The 16,227-nt window shown below is 44.1% G+C and overlaps 1 protein-coding gene across 1 annotated transcript in view; it reads left to right on the forward strand.

Moving 5' to 3' along the window:
- Positions 1 to 16,227, forward strand: part of DYNC2H1 (dynein cytoplasmic 2 heavy chain 1) — a gene marked incomplete in the record, with an annotated part of 465,550 nt that overhangs the window by 230,893 nt on the left and 218,430 nt on the right. Inside the window, 4 exon segments of the mRNA XM_056561585.1 lie at positions 4,776 to 4,848; positions 10,129 to 10,289; positions 11,929 to 12,054; positions 15,731 to 15,841. Of these exon segments, the coding sequence (XP_056417560.1) occupies positions 4,776 to 4,848; positions 10,129 to 10,289; positions 11,929 to 12,054; positions 15,731 to 15,841 (471 nt within the window).

Below are 16,227 nucleotides of genomic sequence, written 5' to 3' on the forward strand. Positions count from 1 at the left end.
AGATAGATATGAGATAGATAGATAGATATGAGATAGATATGAGATAGATAGATAGATAGATATTAGATAGATATGAGAGATATGAGATAGTTATGATAGATAGATAGATAGATAGATATGAGATAGATAAATGGATAAAATATCCAATAAAGCAGCACAACCACACATGTGAAGCAACTGATGCCAGCAGAGAAATGTCCCAGGTCACGGGTCACAACGAAATCTACACCAAAAAAGTTATTCCACAGCACTCAAAAATAGATGAAAAATGAAGAAGGTTTATTAACCTGACATCATAGCTATGTCGGGCTAATAAACCTCCTTCACTTCTCATCTATTTTTGAGTGCTGTGGAATTACTTTTATGGTGTAGAGTGATAGATATGAGATAGATAGATAGATAGATAGATAGATATGAGATAGATAGATAGATAGATATGAGATAGATAGATAGATGTGAGATAGATAGATAGATATAGATGTGAGATTGATAGCTATGTGAGATTGATAGATGTGAGATTGATAGATAGATGTGAGATTGATAGATAGATGTGAGATTGATTGATATGTGAGATTGATTGATATGTGAGATTGATTGATAGATGTGAGATTGATTGATAGATGTGAGATTGATTGATAGATGTGAGATTGATTGATAGATAGATATGAGATAGATAGATATGAGATAGATAGATATATATTAGATAGAATGATAGATATGAGATAGATAGATATAAGATAGATAAGAGATAGATATGAGATAGATATGAGATAGTAGATAGATAGATGTGTGTAGTTTAAATAAGCCTTCAATGAGGGGGCACAGAAAGCACATATTCGCATACCCTACTAGTTTTAATATAGGGGGAGCCTCATGTGTACGCTCCATCATTTAGTCCAAGCAGAGAGTGACTAGGTAGATCTTCTCTCCAAGAACATGAGTGAATTATGGAGACAGCCCATTGATTTCAGTGGGCACCTTGTAAAGCTTCATTTCATCTATGATGACACTGCAGGGGAATTGAACACTGGCTGCCAGATTCCTCTGCATATTGCAGTTGATCCCTGGTGGTCCCTATGGAAATACTTTCATCATATTATTTTCAGGGGACAATTTTAACAAATAGTTTGTCTAAAGCCGAGACCTTTTATAAGGAGACAGAAACCCATCAGTGCTGGGGCTCAGCTTGCCTGCATATTGCACACATATAAATGGTACATGCTATTCCTTGTCGATCTGTTGTAGAAATCCTCCCTGTATACAGTGACTATTCACTTCCAGCATATACTTCCCATAGATTTCTTTGCAATCACCTAACGCAGACTAGTTTCTTCAGATTCTCATTCTTTACATTCTTGGTACAGTATTATGGAGGCTTCCATCTTCCTTGAGCTGTTGTGACAGTGTTTAGAGATATGCTTTCCAGCATGTCCCATGGACATAAGCAACAATAGACAGGATCTGGTCTGGGCATGCTCAGTGACCTTTGCAGAGGTCACTCTATAGGGAGGGGGGCTGATCTGTTGTCTGTACCTATAAGACTTTTGGGCACTCAACTCAAAGAGCCCACCTCTTGGACACTTGCAATGATTGGTTATCCATGGCCAAAACTGCATTCATCATTACACGACTCCCCCCCCCCCCCCCCAGGATAGGCTCACTTGGGCAGATTTAGAAGCGAGTTTGGAGCGAGATTCCCATTGCAAATTTAAGCAGTTACAAAATCTGCTGCTGTTTAAGTTGTGGTCGGTGCTATTCAGCATCTACACAATGTATGGGGCCATCTGTGTCCTCTGGCTTTGTTCACTGTATTAGCAGGTGCCACAGCTCTGGCAAACAGCTGATCAGTGGGATGACAGGTGATAGGCCATCAATAACTGATCAGTGGGGTGACAGGTGATAGGCCATCAATAACTGATCAGTGGGATGACAGGTGATAGGCCATCAATAACTGATCAGTGGGGTGACAGGTGATAGGCCATCAATAACTGATCAGTGGGGTGACAGGTGATAGGCCATCAATAACTGATCGGTGGGGTGACAGGTGATAGGCCATCAATAACTGATCAGTGGGGTGACAGGTGATAGGCCATCAATAACTGATCAGTGGGGTGACACGTGATAGGCCATCAATAACTGATCAGTGGGGTGACACATTATAGGCCATCAATAACTGATCAGTGGGGTGACACATTATAGGCCATCAATAACTGATCAGTGGGGTGACACATTATAGGCCATCAATAACTGATCAGTGGGGTGACACATTATAGGCCATCAATAACTGATCAGTGGGGTGACACATAGGCCATCAATAACTGATCAGTGGGGTGACATCAATAACTGATCAGTGGGGTGACACATTATAGGCCATCAATAACTGATCAGTGGGGTGACACATAGGCCATCAATAACTGATCAGTGGGGTGACATCAATAACTGATCAGTGGGGTGACACATTATAGGCCACCAATAACTGATCAGTGGGGTGACACATAGGCCATCAATAACTGATCAGTGGTGGGGTGACATCAATAACTGATCAGTGGGGTGACACATTATAGGCCATCAATAACTGATCAGTGAGGTGACATCAATAACTGATCAGTGGGGTGACAGGTGATAGATCAGTTATTGATGACCTATGTTGAGTGTGTTGAATCTCTTCATACATTTCTTACTGATCCCTTGTATCGTTGCCCAGTTCTGCTTAGTAAAAGTAAAATTCTCTCCTTCATAAGACCCCAAAAGGTTCCTGCATCGTAATTCAGCCTAGGCCCATGCCAACATTGTATATGTGTTAACCTTGGAGAATGTACAATGAGTGCGGAAGGAAGAGCCCATTATTCTCTCTCCTATCATCCCTGGCGCAGTCCTCATGGTGGCCGGACATTCATCATCTTTTAGATTTCATCTACACACTGTAATTACTAAAACCATAGTTTATTTACTTTCCTCTCTGAGAAATTCTATGTGTTTTTCTCTTTTATTGTATCATTTAATAAAAGGATTTTTTTTTAACTAATGAAGTTTACTTCACCAAAATAAATAAATAACTTCCGCAATGTTTTCAGCATATTACTAAATAACATTTCATGAGTAATCTGAAGATTCAAGTCTACTTTTTGCTAGTATAATGTTACACTGTGTAAAAATTATCATCTTTTTTTTTTACGTACATATTTACATCCATGTTTTCACTGTAATCTGAAAAAAGGCCTATTTTTTTATTGTGGCATAAAATTGTATATGATAAGAACCTTCCCTTTTCATAACACAGCATGACCATACCCTAAAGGAGCTACCCCACGATTACAAGTTATCCCCTATCTACTGAATGAGGGTAATAAAATGGCCGATGGTTGGGGTTCTGACTGCTGGGATCCCCACCGATTACAAAAACAGAGATCCTTTGTCCCTTAAGTTATTGGACCCACAGCATGCATGCTCGACTGAAACTTCATTTATTTTCTATGATGGCTTTTGAACTTGGTAAATGCTTAACTTTGCTATATTTGGAAGATCCATAGACTTGAATAAAGCAGCGGGTGAACATGTGCACTGCTGTTTGTGGAACATTTGACTCTTGATTGGTCAGGGTCCCAATGGTCAGACCCCCACCAATCAGCTAGTTATAATGAAGGCCAATTGTCCCCAAGTGAAAGGACCTGCAAGTTTTGTGCTCAGATGCTACTCCATTTACACTCTCTATGGGACTTCCGAATGTAACTCACTTATGTGCAAATGCATGTGCACTGCTGCTCCATATTTACTTCCGTTCTTATGATCACTGGGGGGGGAGGGGGGGGGGTCTTGGTCTCAGTGATCAGACCCTCTTGTTACCATCAAAAAGGAAATTGTATTTACTGCCAGATGATATGTGGTGAGGGTGGTATGGAAGGACAGATGTTAATACCCTAGGGGCAGATGGCATTAACCCCTTGTGTTCGTGATGCCAGGGCGCGGTAATCCTCTACTCCACCCGAGGTATGGCCGCTAGTTCCTGGGCCAGGCGCGGGGCAAATAATCACTCCGATGCAAGATTATGGAACAACAACAGCTTTACTGAGGCAGACAGATGGAATAGTCTTTACAGCTCAGTTAGGCCCAAGGAGATGACAAGTGACTTTAGTAGACTTGCACGCTCGCTGGGATTTGTAGTGGACTTGGACTTAACTATGCAATCCCACTCTGAGTTTAGCAGACTTGATAGACTTGACTAGGACTGACTAGACTTTGACTTTCATCGGTTGATGTAAGCGTGGCTGCGTGGTTAGGCCTTGGTCTCCCTTAGGACACCAGACACTCTCAGGTCTTGACTGTACTGCTCCTCAGCTTAGGCTTAACTCTGTGAACGAGCTCCTCACAAGTATATAAGGGATCAATTTGGGGGACTCCCATAGGTCACCACACAAGTCACCTGGTCACTGACGCCTTCCCTGGTTACATGACTTTGTAACAACATTTAAAGGCATATTAACATCAGAAAGACAAATTAATAAATAACAAAGCATTGTTAACCATTTAGGGTTTGTAGAATGGAGGTGGACTCGGGCACTGAAATAGAGTCCGCCACACAGGACAGAAAAGGGTACAGGAGGGCAACTCCTGTACTGGGCCACCACAGATACATTTAAATAAATAAATAAATAAATAAATAAATAAAAATCTATAACAAACTTCAATGAATTTACTCTTTTTGAAAAGTAAAAATGTTTTGCTGAAAGATCAGTGTTATTTACCAGTTAAAGTAAAGTTTTCTCCACTTTCTTTAGGTTCTTGTGGTACAAGCTGTTCGACCAGACAGACTTCAAAGCGCTATGGCCATGTTTGCATGTCGTACTTTGGGTAAGATTTGTTGAGAAGTGCGGCATGTTTTTATGAATTTTTGGTGTGTATAGTGGGAAATTAGAAACCAGTTCGCACATATAAAAATGAAAGGGTGTATCTGAATGAATATTTTTATTTGTCAAAGTTCTCAGGGTGGGAGATAAAGTAAAAAAAAACATGTTGTGGATCCCCTGCTGATAAGATTCTGACTGTGCCATCAGCTTCTTGGAGCATCAGCATGTAGATGTTTAGGGGAAGGGGGCTTCTTCTGTCACCTGTGCACTGAGGACAAGCTGGGTTCTGTTCACTGGAAACAAGCAGGGTTCTGTACACTGAGGACAAGCAGGGCTCTGTACACTGAGGAAAAGCAGGGCTCGGTGTACTGAGGACAAGCAGGGTTCTGTACACTGAGGACAAGCAGGGCTCTATACACTGAGGACAAGCAGGGCTCTGTACACTGAGAAAAGACAGGGCTCTGTACACTGAGGACAAGCAGGGCTCTGTGCACTGAGGACAAGCAGGGCTCTGTGCACTGAGGACAAGCAGGGCTCTGGACACTGAGGACAAGCAGGGCTCTGGACACTGAGAACAAGCAGGGCTCTGGACACTGAGGACAAGCAGGGCTCTGGACACTGAGGAAAAGCAGGGCTCGGTGTACTGAGGACAAGCAGGGTTCTGTACACTGAGGACAAGCTTGGCTCTGTACACTGAGGACAAGCTGGGCTCTGTACACTGAGGACAAGCAGGGCTCTGTGCACTGAGGACAAGCAGGGCTCTGTGCACTGAGGACAAGCAGGGCTCTGTGCACTGAGGACAAGCAGGGCTCTGTGCACTGAGGACAAGCAGGGCTCTGTGCACTGAGGACAAGCAGGGCTCTGTGCACTGAGGACAAGCAGGGCTCTGTGCACTGAGGACAAGCAGGGCTCTGTGCACTGAGGACAAGCAGGGCTCTGTGCACTGAGGACAAGCAGGGCTCTGTGCACTGAGGACAAGCAGGGCTCTGTAGACTGAGGACAAGCAGGGCTCTGTAGACTGAGGACAAGCAGGGCTCTGGACACTGAGGACAAGCAGGGCTCTGGACACTGAGGAAAAGCAGGGCTCGGTGTACTGAGGACAAGCAGGGTTCTGTACACTGAGGACAAGCAGGGCTCTATACACTGAGGACAAGCAGGGCTCTGTACACTGAGGACAAGCAGGGCTCTGTACACAGAGGACAAGCAGGGCTATGGCCTTAGTGTGAATTCTCCACATCTATTGTCTTATCCCCTGAATATTTGTGAGATGTAACCTGAGGCTTCTGCTTGTCAGCTTAGATTTACTTATGACTTGATAAAGGGAGGAATCCCGAAAGCTTGTCTCTACAAAATTTTGTTAGTCCAATAAAAAAGGTATTACAAGATACCGCAACATTTTTTGATTTTGCATTTATATATATGTGTATACTGCTCAAAAAAATAACACATCCTAGATCTGAATGAATGAACTAATCGTATGAAATACTTTCGTCTTAACATAGTTGAATGTGCTGAAAACAAAATCACACAAAAATGATCAATGTAAATCTAATTTGTCAACCCATGGAGGTCTGGATATGGAGTCACACTCAAAATCAAAGTGGGAAACCACACTACAGGCTGATCCAACTTTGATGTAATGTTTTTAAAACAAGTCAAAATGAGGCTCAGTAGTGTGTGTGGCCTCCACATGCCCGTATGACCTCCCTACAATGTCTGGGCATGCTCCTGATGAGATGGAGGATGGTCTCTTGATGGATTTCCTCCCAGACCTGGACTAAAGCATCCGCCAACTCCTGGACAGACTGTGGTGCAACGTAGCATTGGTGGATAGAGCGAGACATGATGTCCCAGATGTGCTCAATTAGATTCAGGTCTGGGGAACGGGCGGGCCAGTCCATAGCATCATTGCCTTTCTCTTGCAGGAACTACTGACACACTCCAGCCACATGAGGTCTAGCATTGTCTTGCATTAGGAGGAACCGAGGGCCAACCACACCAGCATATGGTCTCACAAGGGGGTCTGAGGATAACATCTCTGTACCTAATGACAGTCAGGCTACCTCTGGCAAGCACATGGAGGGCTGTGCGGCCTCCCAAAGAAATGCAACCCCACACCATTACTGACCCACCGTCAAACCAGTCATGCTGGAGGATGATGCAGGCAGCAGAGCGTTCTCTACGGCGTCTCCAGACTCTGTCACATGTGCTCAGTGTGAACATGCTTTCATATGTGAAGAGCACAGGGCGCCAGTGGCGAATTTGCCAATCTTTGTGTTCTCTGGCAAATGCCAAACGTTCTGCACGGTGTGGGGCTGTAAGCACAACCCCCACCTGTGGACGTCGGGCCCTCATACCACCCTCATGGAGTCTGTTTCTGACTGTTTGAGTTGACACATGCACATTTATGGCCTGCTGGAGGTAATTTTGCAGGGATCTGGCAGTGCTCCTCCTGCTCCTCCTTGCACAAAGGTGGAGGTAGCGGTCCTACTGCTGTATTGTTGCCCTCCTACGGCCTCTTCTACGTCTCCTGATGTACTGGCCTGTCTCCTGGTAGCACCTCCATGCTCTGGACACTACGCTGACAGACACAGAAAATCTTCTTGCCACAGCTCGCATTGATCTGCCATCCTGGATGAGCTGCACTACCTGAGCCACTTGTGTGGGTTGTAGACTCTGTCTCATGCTACCACTAGAATGAAAGCACCGCCAGCCTTCAAAAGTGACCAAAACATCAGCCAGGAAGCATAGGAACTGGGAAGTGGTCTGTGGTCACCACCTGCAGAACCACTCCTTTATTGGGGGTGTCTTGCTAATTTCCTATAATTTCCACCTGTTGTCTGTTCCATTTACACAACAGCATGTGAAATTGATTGTCAATCAGTGTTGCTTCCTGAGTGGACAGTGTGATTTCACAGAAGTGTCATTGACTTGGAGTTACATTGTGTTGTTTAAGTGTACCCTTTATTTTTTTTTGAGCAGTGTAGATATATATAATATATATAGATAATATTTATATATAAATTACAGGGTTTAGTTTTTTTTTCACCCAAAAACAACTAAAATGCTACATCAAGAGTAAGATTAAAATAAAAAGGTTTGACTCTTGAAAGGCAGGGTTGAAAGAAAAATTGCTGTGTTCTTAAGGTCAAAATCATCCACGTCCGGCAGTATTTCCCAACCAGGGGGCCTCCAGTTGTTGCAAAACTACAACTCCCAACATGCCCAGACAGCCTTTGGCTGTCTGAGCATGCTGGGAGTTGTAGTTTTGCTGCCGCTGGAGGCCCCCTAGTTGGGAAACACTGGGTTAAGGTGTAGAAGTAATATCATTGTCGGAAATCATCTCCGTTTTTCCCCCTGATAATTAAATATTCAATTAGAAGTTGAAGGAAAAAGCATGTTAGCTTATGGAATCCATTATAAGTGATTCAGTCTTTTCAGGCCAAATCGAGTTAATATTCTGTTTTTAAACATTTTATGTAATGAGGATCTGTTCTCTCCAAAGCTGATTTCACTTTGTAATGCACTAAAGAATTTCATTATGATTTATTAGATCAATGTCTGGACTTCATTACCAGTAAGGGAAAGTTTCCAGTTAACCCATAGTTCCTTTAGGTCATTGACACTTGGACAAGTAATAAGGAATTTCATATCAGGGAAGAACTGACTGTAACAATCCTGTAGTGAGTAAAGGACTAAAATGACAATTTGGCTTCTATATTAAAGTGAAACTTCTATTTAGCTGCCTTTAACGAAGAAGTAGATGAAAGAATGCAGCATGTCCTCGGGCAGTGTTCACAAATAATTTTTTACTTGTTACTTAAGCTGTATTATACTTCAAAATAAACCTATTTTATGTCCAATGTTAAATGAATGTAAGACGGCCATTTAATGCTCATGCACCTGATTTACTAAAATGTACGCCCATTGACTATATTAGGCCCATCTCTCATATACATTTTTCTTCTGTGCGGTACTCCAAGGTGCAGTTTCAGCCTATAGCTTTAGAACAGGGAGTCTGTGAGATGCAGCTTCATTCTATAGCTACAGAGCAGGAAGTCTGTGAGGTGCAACCTTAGTCTATAGCTGTATATTAGGAAGTCTGAGATGTAGCTTCAGTCAGTAGCTAAATAGCATTAAAGGAGTACTCCACCCCTAGACATCTTTGGATAGGGGATAAGATGTCTGATCGCGGGGGTACCGCTGCTGGGGACCCCCCGCAATATACCATGCGGCACCCACCTGTTTCTGCTCCGGAATCAATGGAGTCGTGGCGTCACAAACTTCCGTTCCCATGGTCGGGACCCAGACCCTCCAGCGCTTCCGGAGCAGAAACAGGTGGGTGCTGCATGCTATATTGCGGGGGTCCCAAGCGGCGGGACCCCCACTATCAGACATCTTATCCCCTATCCTTTGGATAGGGGATAAGATGTCTAGGGGCGGAGTACCCCTTTAAGTCTGTGAGGTGCAGCTTCAGCCTATATCTGTGGATTAGGAAGTCTGTGAGGTGGAGATCCAGCCTACAGCTGTAGAGCAGAAAGTCTGTGAGGTACAGCTTCAGTCTATATTTGTAGATTAGGAAGTCTGTGAGGTGCAGCTTCAGTCTATAGCTGTAGAGCAGCAAGTCTGTGAGGGGCAGCTTCAGCCTATAGCTATAGGATAGGAAGTCTTTGAGATGCAGATCCAGCCTACAGCTGTAGAGCAGGAAGTTTGTGAGGTGCATCTTCAGTCTAAATTTGTAGATTAGGAAGTTTGTGAGGTGCAGCTTCACTCTATAGCTGCAGAGCAGGAAGTCTGTGAGATGCAGATTTAGCCTATAGTTGTAGAGCAGGAAGTCTGTGAGATGTTGCTTCAGTCTATAGCTATACAGGACGAAGTCTGTAAGGTGCAGCTTCAGTCTATAGTTGTAGAGCATAAAGTCTGTAAGGCACAGTTTCAGCCATTGGCTATAGGGGAGAAAGCCTGTGAGGTGCAGCTTCTATCTATAGCAGTAGATTAGGAAGTCTGAAAGGCGCAGCTTCTGTCTATAGTGATAGATAAGAAAGTCTGTGAGGGGCAGCTTCTGTCTATAGCATTGGTCTTAAACTCGCGGCCCGCTGCACAGGAGCTATGTGCCCTTTGGGCAAGAAACGCGTTGTTTATTGTGCTTAAATAAACCTTGTGATGTGAATCCACGGATACAGTCACTTTTATTCAACGCTGTAATCGCGCCTGGTGAAGATCCACTTTTATCTCTGCTGTTTTGCTTCTACAATATGTGAATTATAATTTCTTTCTAATACAGGTCTCAAAGAATTGTCTCCTGCGCTTCTAAATCTGAAATCTCTCAGTAAGGACACTCTGGCTATTGAACCTATTCTAATAATTATATCTCCTGGAGCCGACCCGTCCCAGGAGCTACAAGAACTTGCCAGTGCCGAAGTTGGCAGGGAATGCTACCGGGAGGTGGGTGAACAGACACTAACTAGTCCTTTAGCAAACAAACTTAAAGGGGTACTCCACCCCTAGACATCTTATCCCCTATCCAAAGGATAGGGGATAAGATGTCAGATCGCCGGGGTCCCGCTGCTGGGGACCCCCACAATATAGCACGCACCAACCACCTGTAGCTGCTTGGCAGGGAATACTACCGTGAGGTGGGTGAACAGACACTAACTAGTCCTTTAGCAAACAAACTTAAAGGGGTACTCCACCCCTAGACATCTTATTCCCTATCCAAATGATAGGGGATAAGATGTCAGATCGCTGCGGACCCACCGCTGGGGACCCCCGCAATATAGCACGCAGCAACCACCTGTAACTGCTTCCGGAAACGCTTTAGGTTCTCTGGCTATTTCCTCGCGACCAAGGCGATGGAAGATCTTGACGTCACGACTCCGCCCCCGTGTGATGTCATGCCCCGCCCCCCCTCAATGCAGATCTATGGGAGGGGCGTCACGCCCCCTCCCATACACTTGCATTGAGGGGGCAGGGCGTGATGTCACACGGGGGCAGAGTCGTGACATCACGATCTTCCGTTCCCTTGGTCGGGAGCCAGAACCTCCAGCGCTAACTGAAGCAGATACAGGTGGGTGCTGCATGCTATATTGCGGGGGTCCCCAGCGGCGGGTCCCCCGCGATCAGACATCTTATCCCCTATCCTTTGGATAGGGGATAAGATGTCTAGGGGCGGAGTACCCCTTTAAGGCTACTAACATTGGCCTGCTCATTAGATATATTGACTTACTGTGTTTTTGGCTTTGATAAATTTTGCACAAATGAAGAATCACCTCAGAACTTGCTGTAGGATGCCACTTTTCTAATGCAAGGCAGAAATGGTGTGAATTTAAGTTTTTTTTTTCTTTTTGAACTTGGCGCATTATTTTTGCGCCTTTTTTAAAAAAAGACGCAGTTTATAAATCGTGTCAACTGCAAAGTCAAGAATGAAGCACTGCATTTCCCAGTCCCTTTTGCCAAAGTTGTCAAAATTACAGCAAAAAAAGAAAATGTCTGGAAGGCAATGATAAATCTCCCCCATTGTGTCCACACTCATACCGCCACTTTAGTAGTAGTCATAGTTACCACAACCATAGTTCCACATCCATAATGCTCCCATAGTGCCCGGCAGCTATAGTACCTGCAGCTGTAATCCCCAAATAATGTCACAATAGTAATACAATTCCCACAACCATAGCATCAATACCAGCCATAGTAGTCACATATTTCAGTCCTTCAATGTCCTATAATACCACATAATGCCATTTACATGCTGGACACTCCTGCCCGTATACCAGAACTTTACTGGTTTAGGAGATGGCGAGCAATCCAGGACTGTTCACGGTGACGTCCTGCTCATGGAACTCACTCTGTATTGAGAGAAAAGCCTAGGACTGTGTCCTTCATTTGCTGACAGCACTTTTATACCAAATTAGATCCAGGAATGTCACATTCCTGTGGCCGGGTCTTCTAGCCCGTATCCCTAAGGCAAACATCTTTCTTTTGTTTACAAGTAATGTTCTTAAAGTGTAAAGTCACATGTAAGTTCTATAAAGTGACCGATTTTCTTGCCACATAAAGTTCTCTAAAAATTATAGTCTTTTTATAGGTTGCAATGGGTCAAGGCCAAGCTGACCTGGCCATACAAACACTTAGGGAATGCGCCCGGGAAGGAGAGTGGCTTTGTCTGAAGAATCTGCATCTTGTCATCTCTTGGCTGCCAGTCCTGGAAAAGGCAAGTACAACAAAAATAGTTTCCAAATTATTTTTTTTTTCTCCTCTTCGTGTTCCATGTTTTTCACATTCATTCATGAAAGTACAATTTCAGTCCTAAGAAAACATTGTGTAATACTATAATATGTCACATACAGAACATACCACAGCTCACAGGGAAGGGAGATATTTTAGACAAGTGTGTCCCAACCAGGGTGCCTCCAGCTGTTTAAAAACCACATTTCCCACCATGCCAGGACAGCCGTTGGCTTTCCTGGCATGCTGAAAGTTGTAGTTTTGCAACAGCTGGAGGCACACTGGTTGGAAAATACTGCTCCAGATAGTATAATGAGCTGAGCAGAACATCATTGTTACCTAGTAATTTTTTGCAAACCATTAATTGTTTCCCTAAATACCAACAATGTGTAATAAGAGAACTCACCATGGTCATAAACCATTTTTTGCCATTGAAAGTGGTTATCTAAGGGTTGAAGGGGGGAACCTATCATTAGCGCATATTTTTGCGCAATGCGAAACCTGCTGTGCAAGTGTGTGGTTTTCCCAGTTGCTGCGCAAAATGTATTGTGTTGCGCACATCACTCTTTAAAGGGGTATTCCAGGCAAAAACTTTTTTATATATATCAACTGGCTCCGGAAAGTTAAACAGATTTGTAAATTACTTCTATTAAAAAATCTTAATCCTTCCAATAGTTATTAGCTTCTGAAGTTTTCTGTGTAACTGCTCAATGATGATGTCACGTCCCGGGAGCTGTGCATGATGGGAGAATATCCCCATAGGAACTGCACAGCTCACGGGACGTGAGTCATCAGAAAGCAGTTAGACAGAAAACAACAACTCAACTTCAGAAGCTAATAACTATTGGAAGGATTAAGATTTTTTAATAGAAGTAATTTACAAATCTGTTTAACTTTCCACAGCCAGTTGATATATAAAACAAAGTTTTGGCCTGGAATACCCCTTTAAATTTGCACAGATGACTGGGAGGGTGAATAGCTCACACCCATTTCTACGCCAGTTGGTCACTGGATTATATTTGTGTAAAAAGTGATATATTAAAGGGGTTATCCAGGAAAAAACTTTTTTTATATATCAACTGGCTCCAGAAAGTTAAACATATTTGTAAATTACTTCCATTAAAAAATCTTAATCCTTTCAGTACTTATGAGCTGCTGAAGTTGAGTTGTTCTTTTCTGTCTAAGTCCTCTCTGATGACCCGTGTCTCGGGAACCGCCCTGTTTAAAAGCAAATCCCCATAGCAAACCTTCTCTACTCTGTGCAGTTCCCGAGACAAGCAGAGGTGTCAGCAGAGAGCACTGTTGCCAGACAGAAAACTACTTCAACTTCAGCAGCTGATAATTATTGAAAGGATTAAGATTTTTTAATAGAAGTCATTTACAAATCTGTTTAACTTTCTGGAGTCAGTTGAGATATATATATATATATATATATATATATATATATATATATATATATATATAAAAAAACCTTTTTTTTCCTGCAATACCCCTTTAAGTGCACTAACCAGTGCATCTGCTAACAACGCCCCCTGGAAGCGCACAAGAAAAATAAGGAAACCAGCACAGGCAACATAAAATTAGAGCAAAATTAGATGATGATCCTGCCGCAAGTCAGTGCTCAAAATAAAAACACACTGCACGCACAATTTTGCAGATGCAGCTCTGACTGGACCCACAGCGTCCATGCTTTACTGCCGCTTATTCATTCTATTCGGGGCTTCCAAAGATTGCCCAGGGCTAAACTTGCCTATGTTCAGAAGTCCCATAGACTTGAATGAAGCTGCAGATGAGCATGGGTGCTGCCATTGCATTTACTACAGTAGAAGTTTAGCTGCAGTTACACTTTGGCACCACTATACTACGAATGGTACAAGGAGAGAGAGAGTTCCAGCAGGGCATTCAGAGTGGTGCCTAATAATAGTGGGCATAGCTTCGCTAGTATTGATAGTCATTTGGCCAATAGTAGTAGGCTGCCTGTTACCCAATGTTTTTTTCGGACATCTGAGGGGCAGTACAAAAAATAAACTTAAAGGATAAACTCCGGGATAAGAAAAATGGGATAAGTTTCAGATCGCAGGGGGTCCGACCGCTGGGGCCCTCCACAATCTCCCGTACGGGGCCCCGACAGTAAGCGGCAAGGGGCTGTGTCCGACCACCGCATGACGCAGCAGCCGACACGCCCCCCTCAATACATCTCTATGGGAGAGCCAGAGCGCTGCAATCAGCAGCCTCCGCCTCTGCCAGAGAAATGTATTGAGGGGGCGTGTCGGACGCCGCATCATGCGGTGGTCGAAATGAGCTATTTCGGCAAAGAGCCGAGAGCCCCGTACAGGAGATCACGAGGGGCCCCAGCGGTCGGACCCCCCGCGATCTGAAACTCATCCCCTATCCTTAGGCTAGGGGATACGTTTTCTTATCCTGGAGTACTCCTTTAACATTTTGCCATAAAATAGACCGTTCATGTGTTCCCAATAATAAAAGAGCCACTAATCAACTACTCTACTCTTATTTCAACCTATATTTGCCATTGAGGGATTAACAGGACCCACCATACACATTAGATTAAAAATCTTCAGGTTTGGCCAACACTTATCTAATTTATATGGCCAGCTTAAAGGAGTATTCCACCCCTGGCATCTTATCCCCTATCCAAAGGATAGGGGATAAGATGTCAGATCGCCGCGGTCCCGCTGCTGGGGACCCCGGGGATCGCCGTTGTGGCACCCCGCCATCATTACTGCACAGAGCGAGTTCGCTCTGTGCGTAATGACGGGCAATACAGTGGCCGGAGCAGCGTGACATCATGGCTCCGCCTCTCATGACATCACGGCCCGTCCCCTTAATGCAAGTCTATGGCAGGGGGCGTGATGACCGCCACGCCCCCTTCTCATAGACTTGTATTGACGGGGGCGGGCCGTGACGTAACAATGCTCCGGCCCCTGTATTGCTCATCATTGCGTGCAGAACGATCTCGCTCTGTGCAGTAATGATAGCAGGGTGCTGCAGCAGCGATCCCCGGGGCCCCCAGCAGCGGGACCCCGGCGATCTGACATCTTATCCCCTATCCTTTGGATAGGGGATAAGATGTCTAGGGGTGGAATACCCCTTTAAAGGAGAACTCCGGCAAAAGTAAACTTATCCCCTATCCACAGGAGGGTCCCAGCGCTCAGTCCACAAGATCAGCTACTTATCCCCTATACCAGTGGTCTTCAACCTGCAGACCTCCAGATGTTGCAAAACTAGTTTTGCAACATCTGGAGGTCCGCAGGTTGGAGACCACTGCCCTATACTATGGATTGGGGATACGTTTATTTTTGAAGGATTTCCTTTAAGGTATTGTACTTCACTGTAAAAGATGCACAGCAATAAGAAACTAAAAGAGAAATGTCCTTATAGAGAGGAATACAGGCTGTTGGACTAAGGAAATGACACAATATAAAAGCAGGGTTGGATATTGACGTGTGTCTGTTAAAATATTGCTGGGGATTACTATCTGAAGTTTCCCAGGAATTAGTGTTCTAGCCTCTGACATTCAGTGCCGATCTGTAATATACAATTATACAGTAGGTCTGTGTGTGTTTACCCAGCATAGTCGTTTGTGTTCCCTTATGCAAGTTATTTGTCCATGGACTTAAGGACTTTTGTTTGTTATTTAACAGGAATTAAACAATCTGCAACCAAAATCCACGTTCCGACTCTGGCTTACAGCAGAAGTGCACCCGAAATTTACCCCAATATTACTGCAGTCAAGTCTGAAGATAACCTATGAGGTAAATCTCTTCTTATTGGTACAAGCGCTCTAGTTTATTAAATTGTACGTAAACCAATATCTAGACCAGTGTTTCCCAACCTTTTTCTGCTCGGGGAACCCCTACAGAAGTTGAGGAGCAAAAAAAAATAAGGTGCAATGCAATGTACAACAACAATTTATCTGTGGGTTTATGTAGATTGCAGTGCTGCTTTATACAGCAACTCACACGTGACGTCCGTCGTTTCCTTCTCTTCTCCATCTGGTCCGTGCCGTCAGTTTCTTCCAGCCACAATACTTCACCGCTAAACCTGCAAGACAAACCTATTAGACTCTGCACTTTACCAGCATCAGCCTCCGGATCCCCCTTTTAGAAGTGAGGAAGAATACAGGGCCATATAGGTGTAA

This window comes from Hyla sarda, chromosome 2 (assembly GCF_029499605.1).
Source record: "Hyla sarda isolate aHylSar1 chromosome 2, aHylSar1.hap1, whole genome shotgun sequence".
In the NCBI taxonomy this organism is placed as follows: domain Eukaryota; kingdom Metazoa; phylum Chordata; class Amphibia; order Anura; family Hylidae; genus Hyla; species Hyla sarda.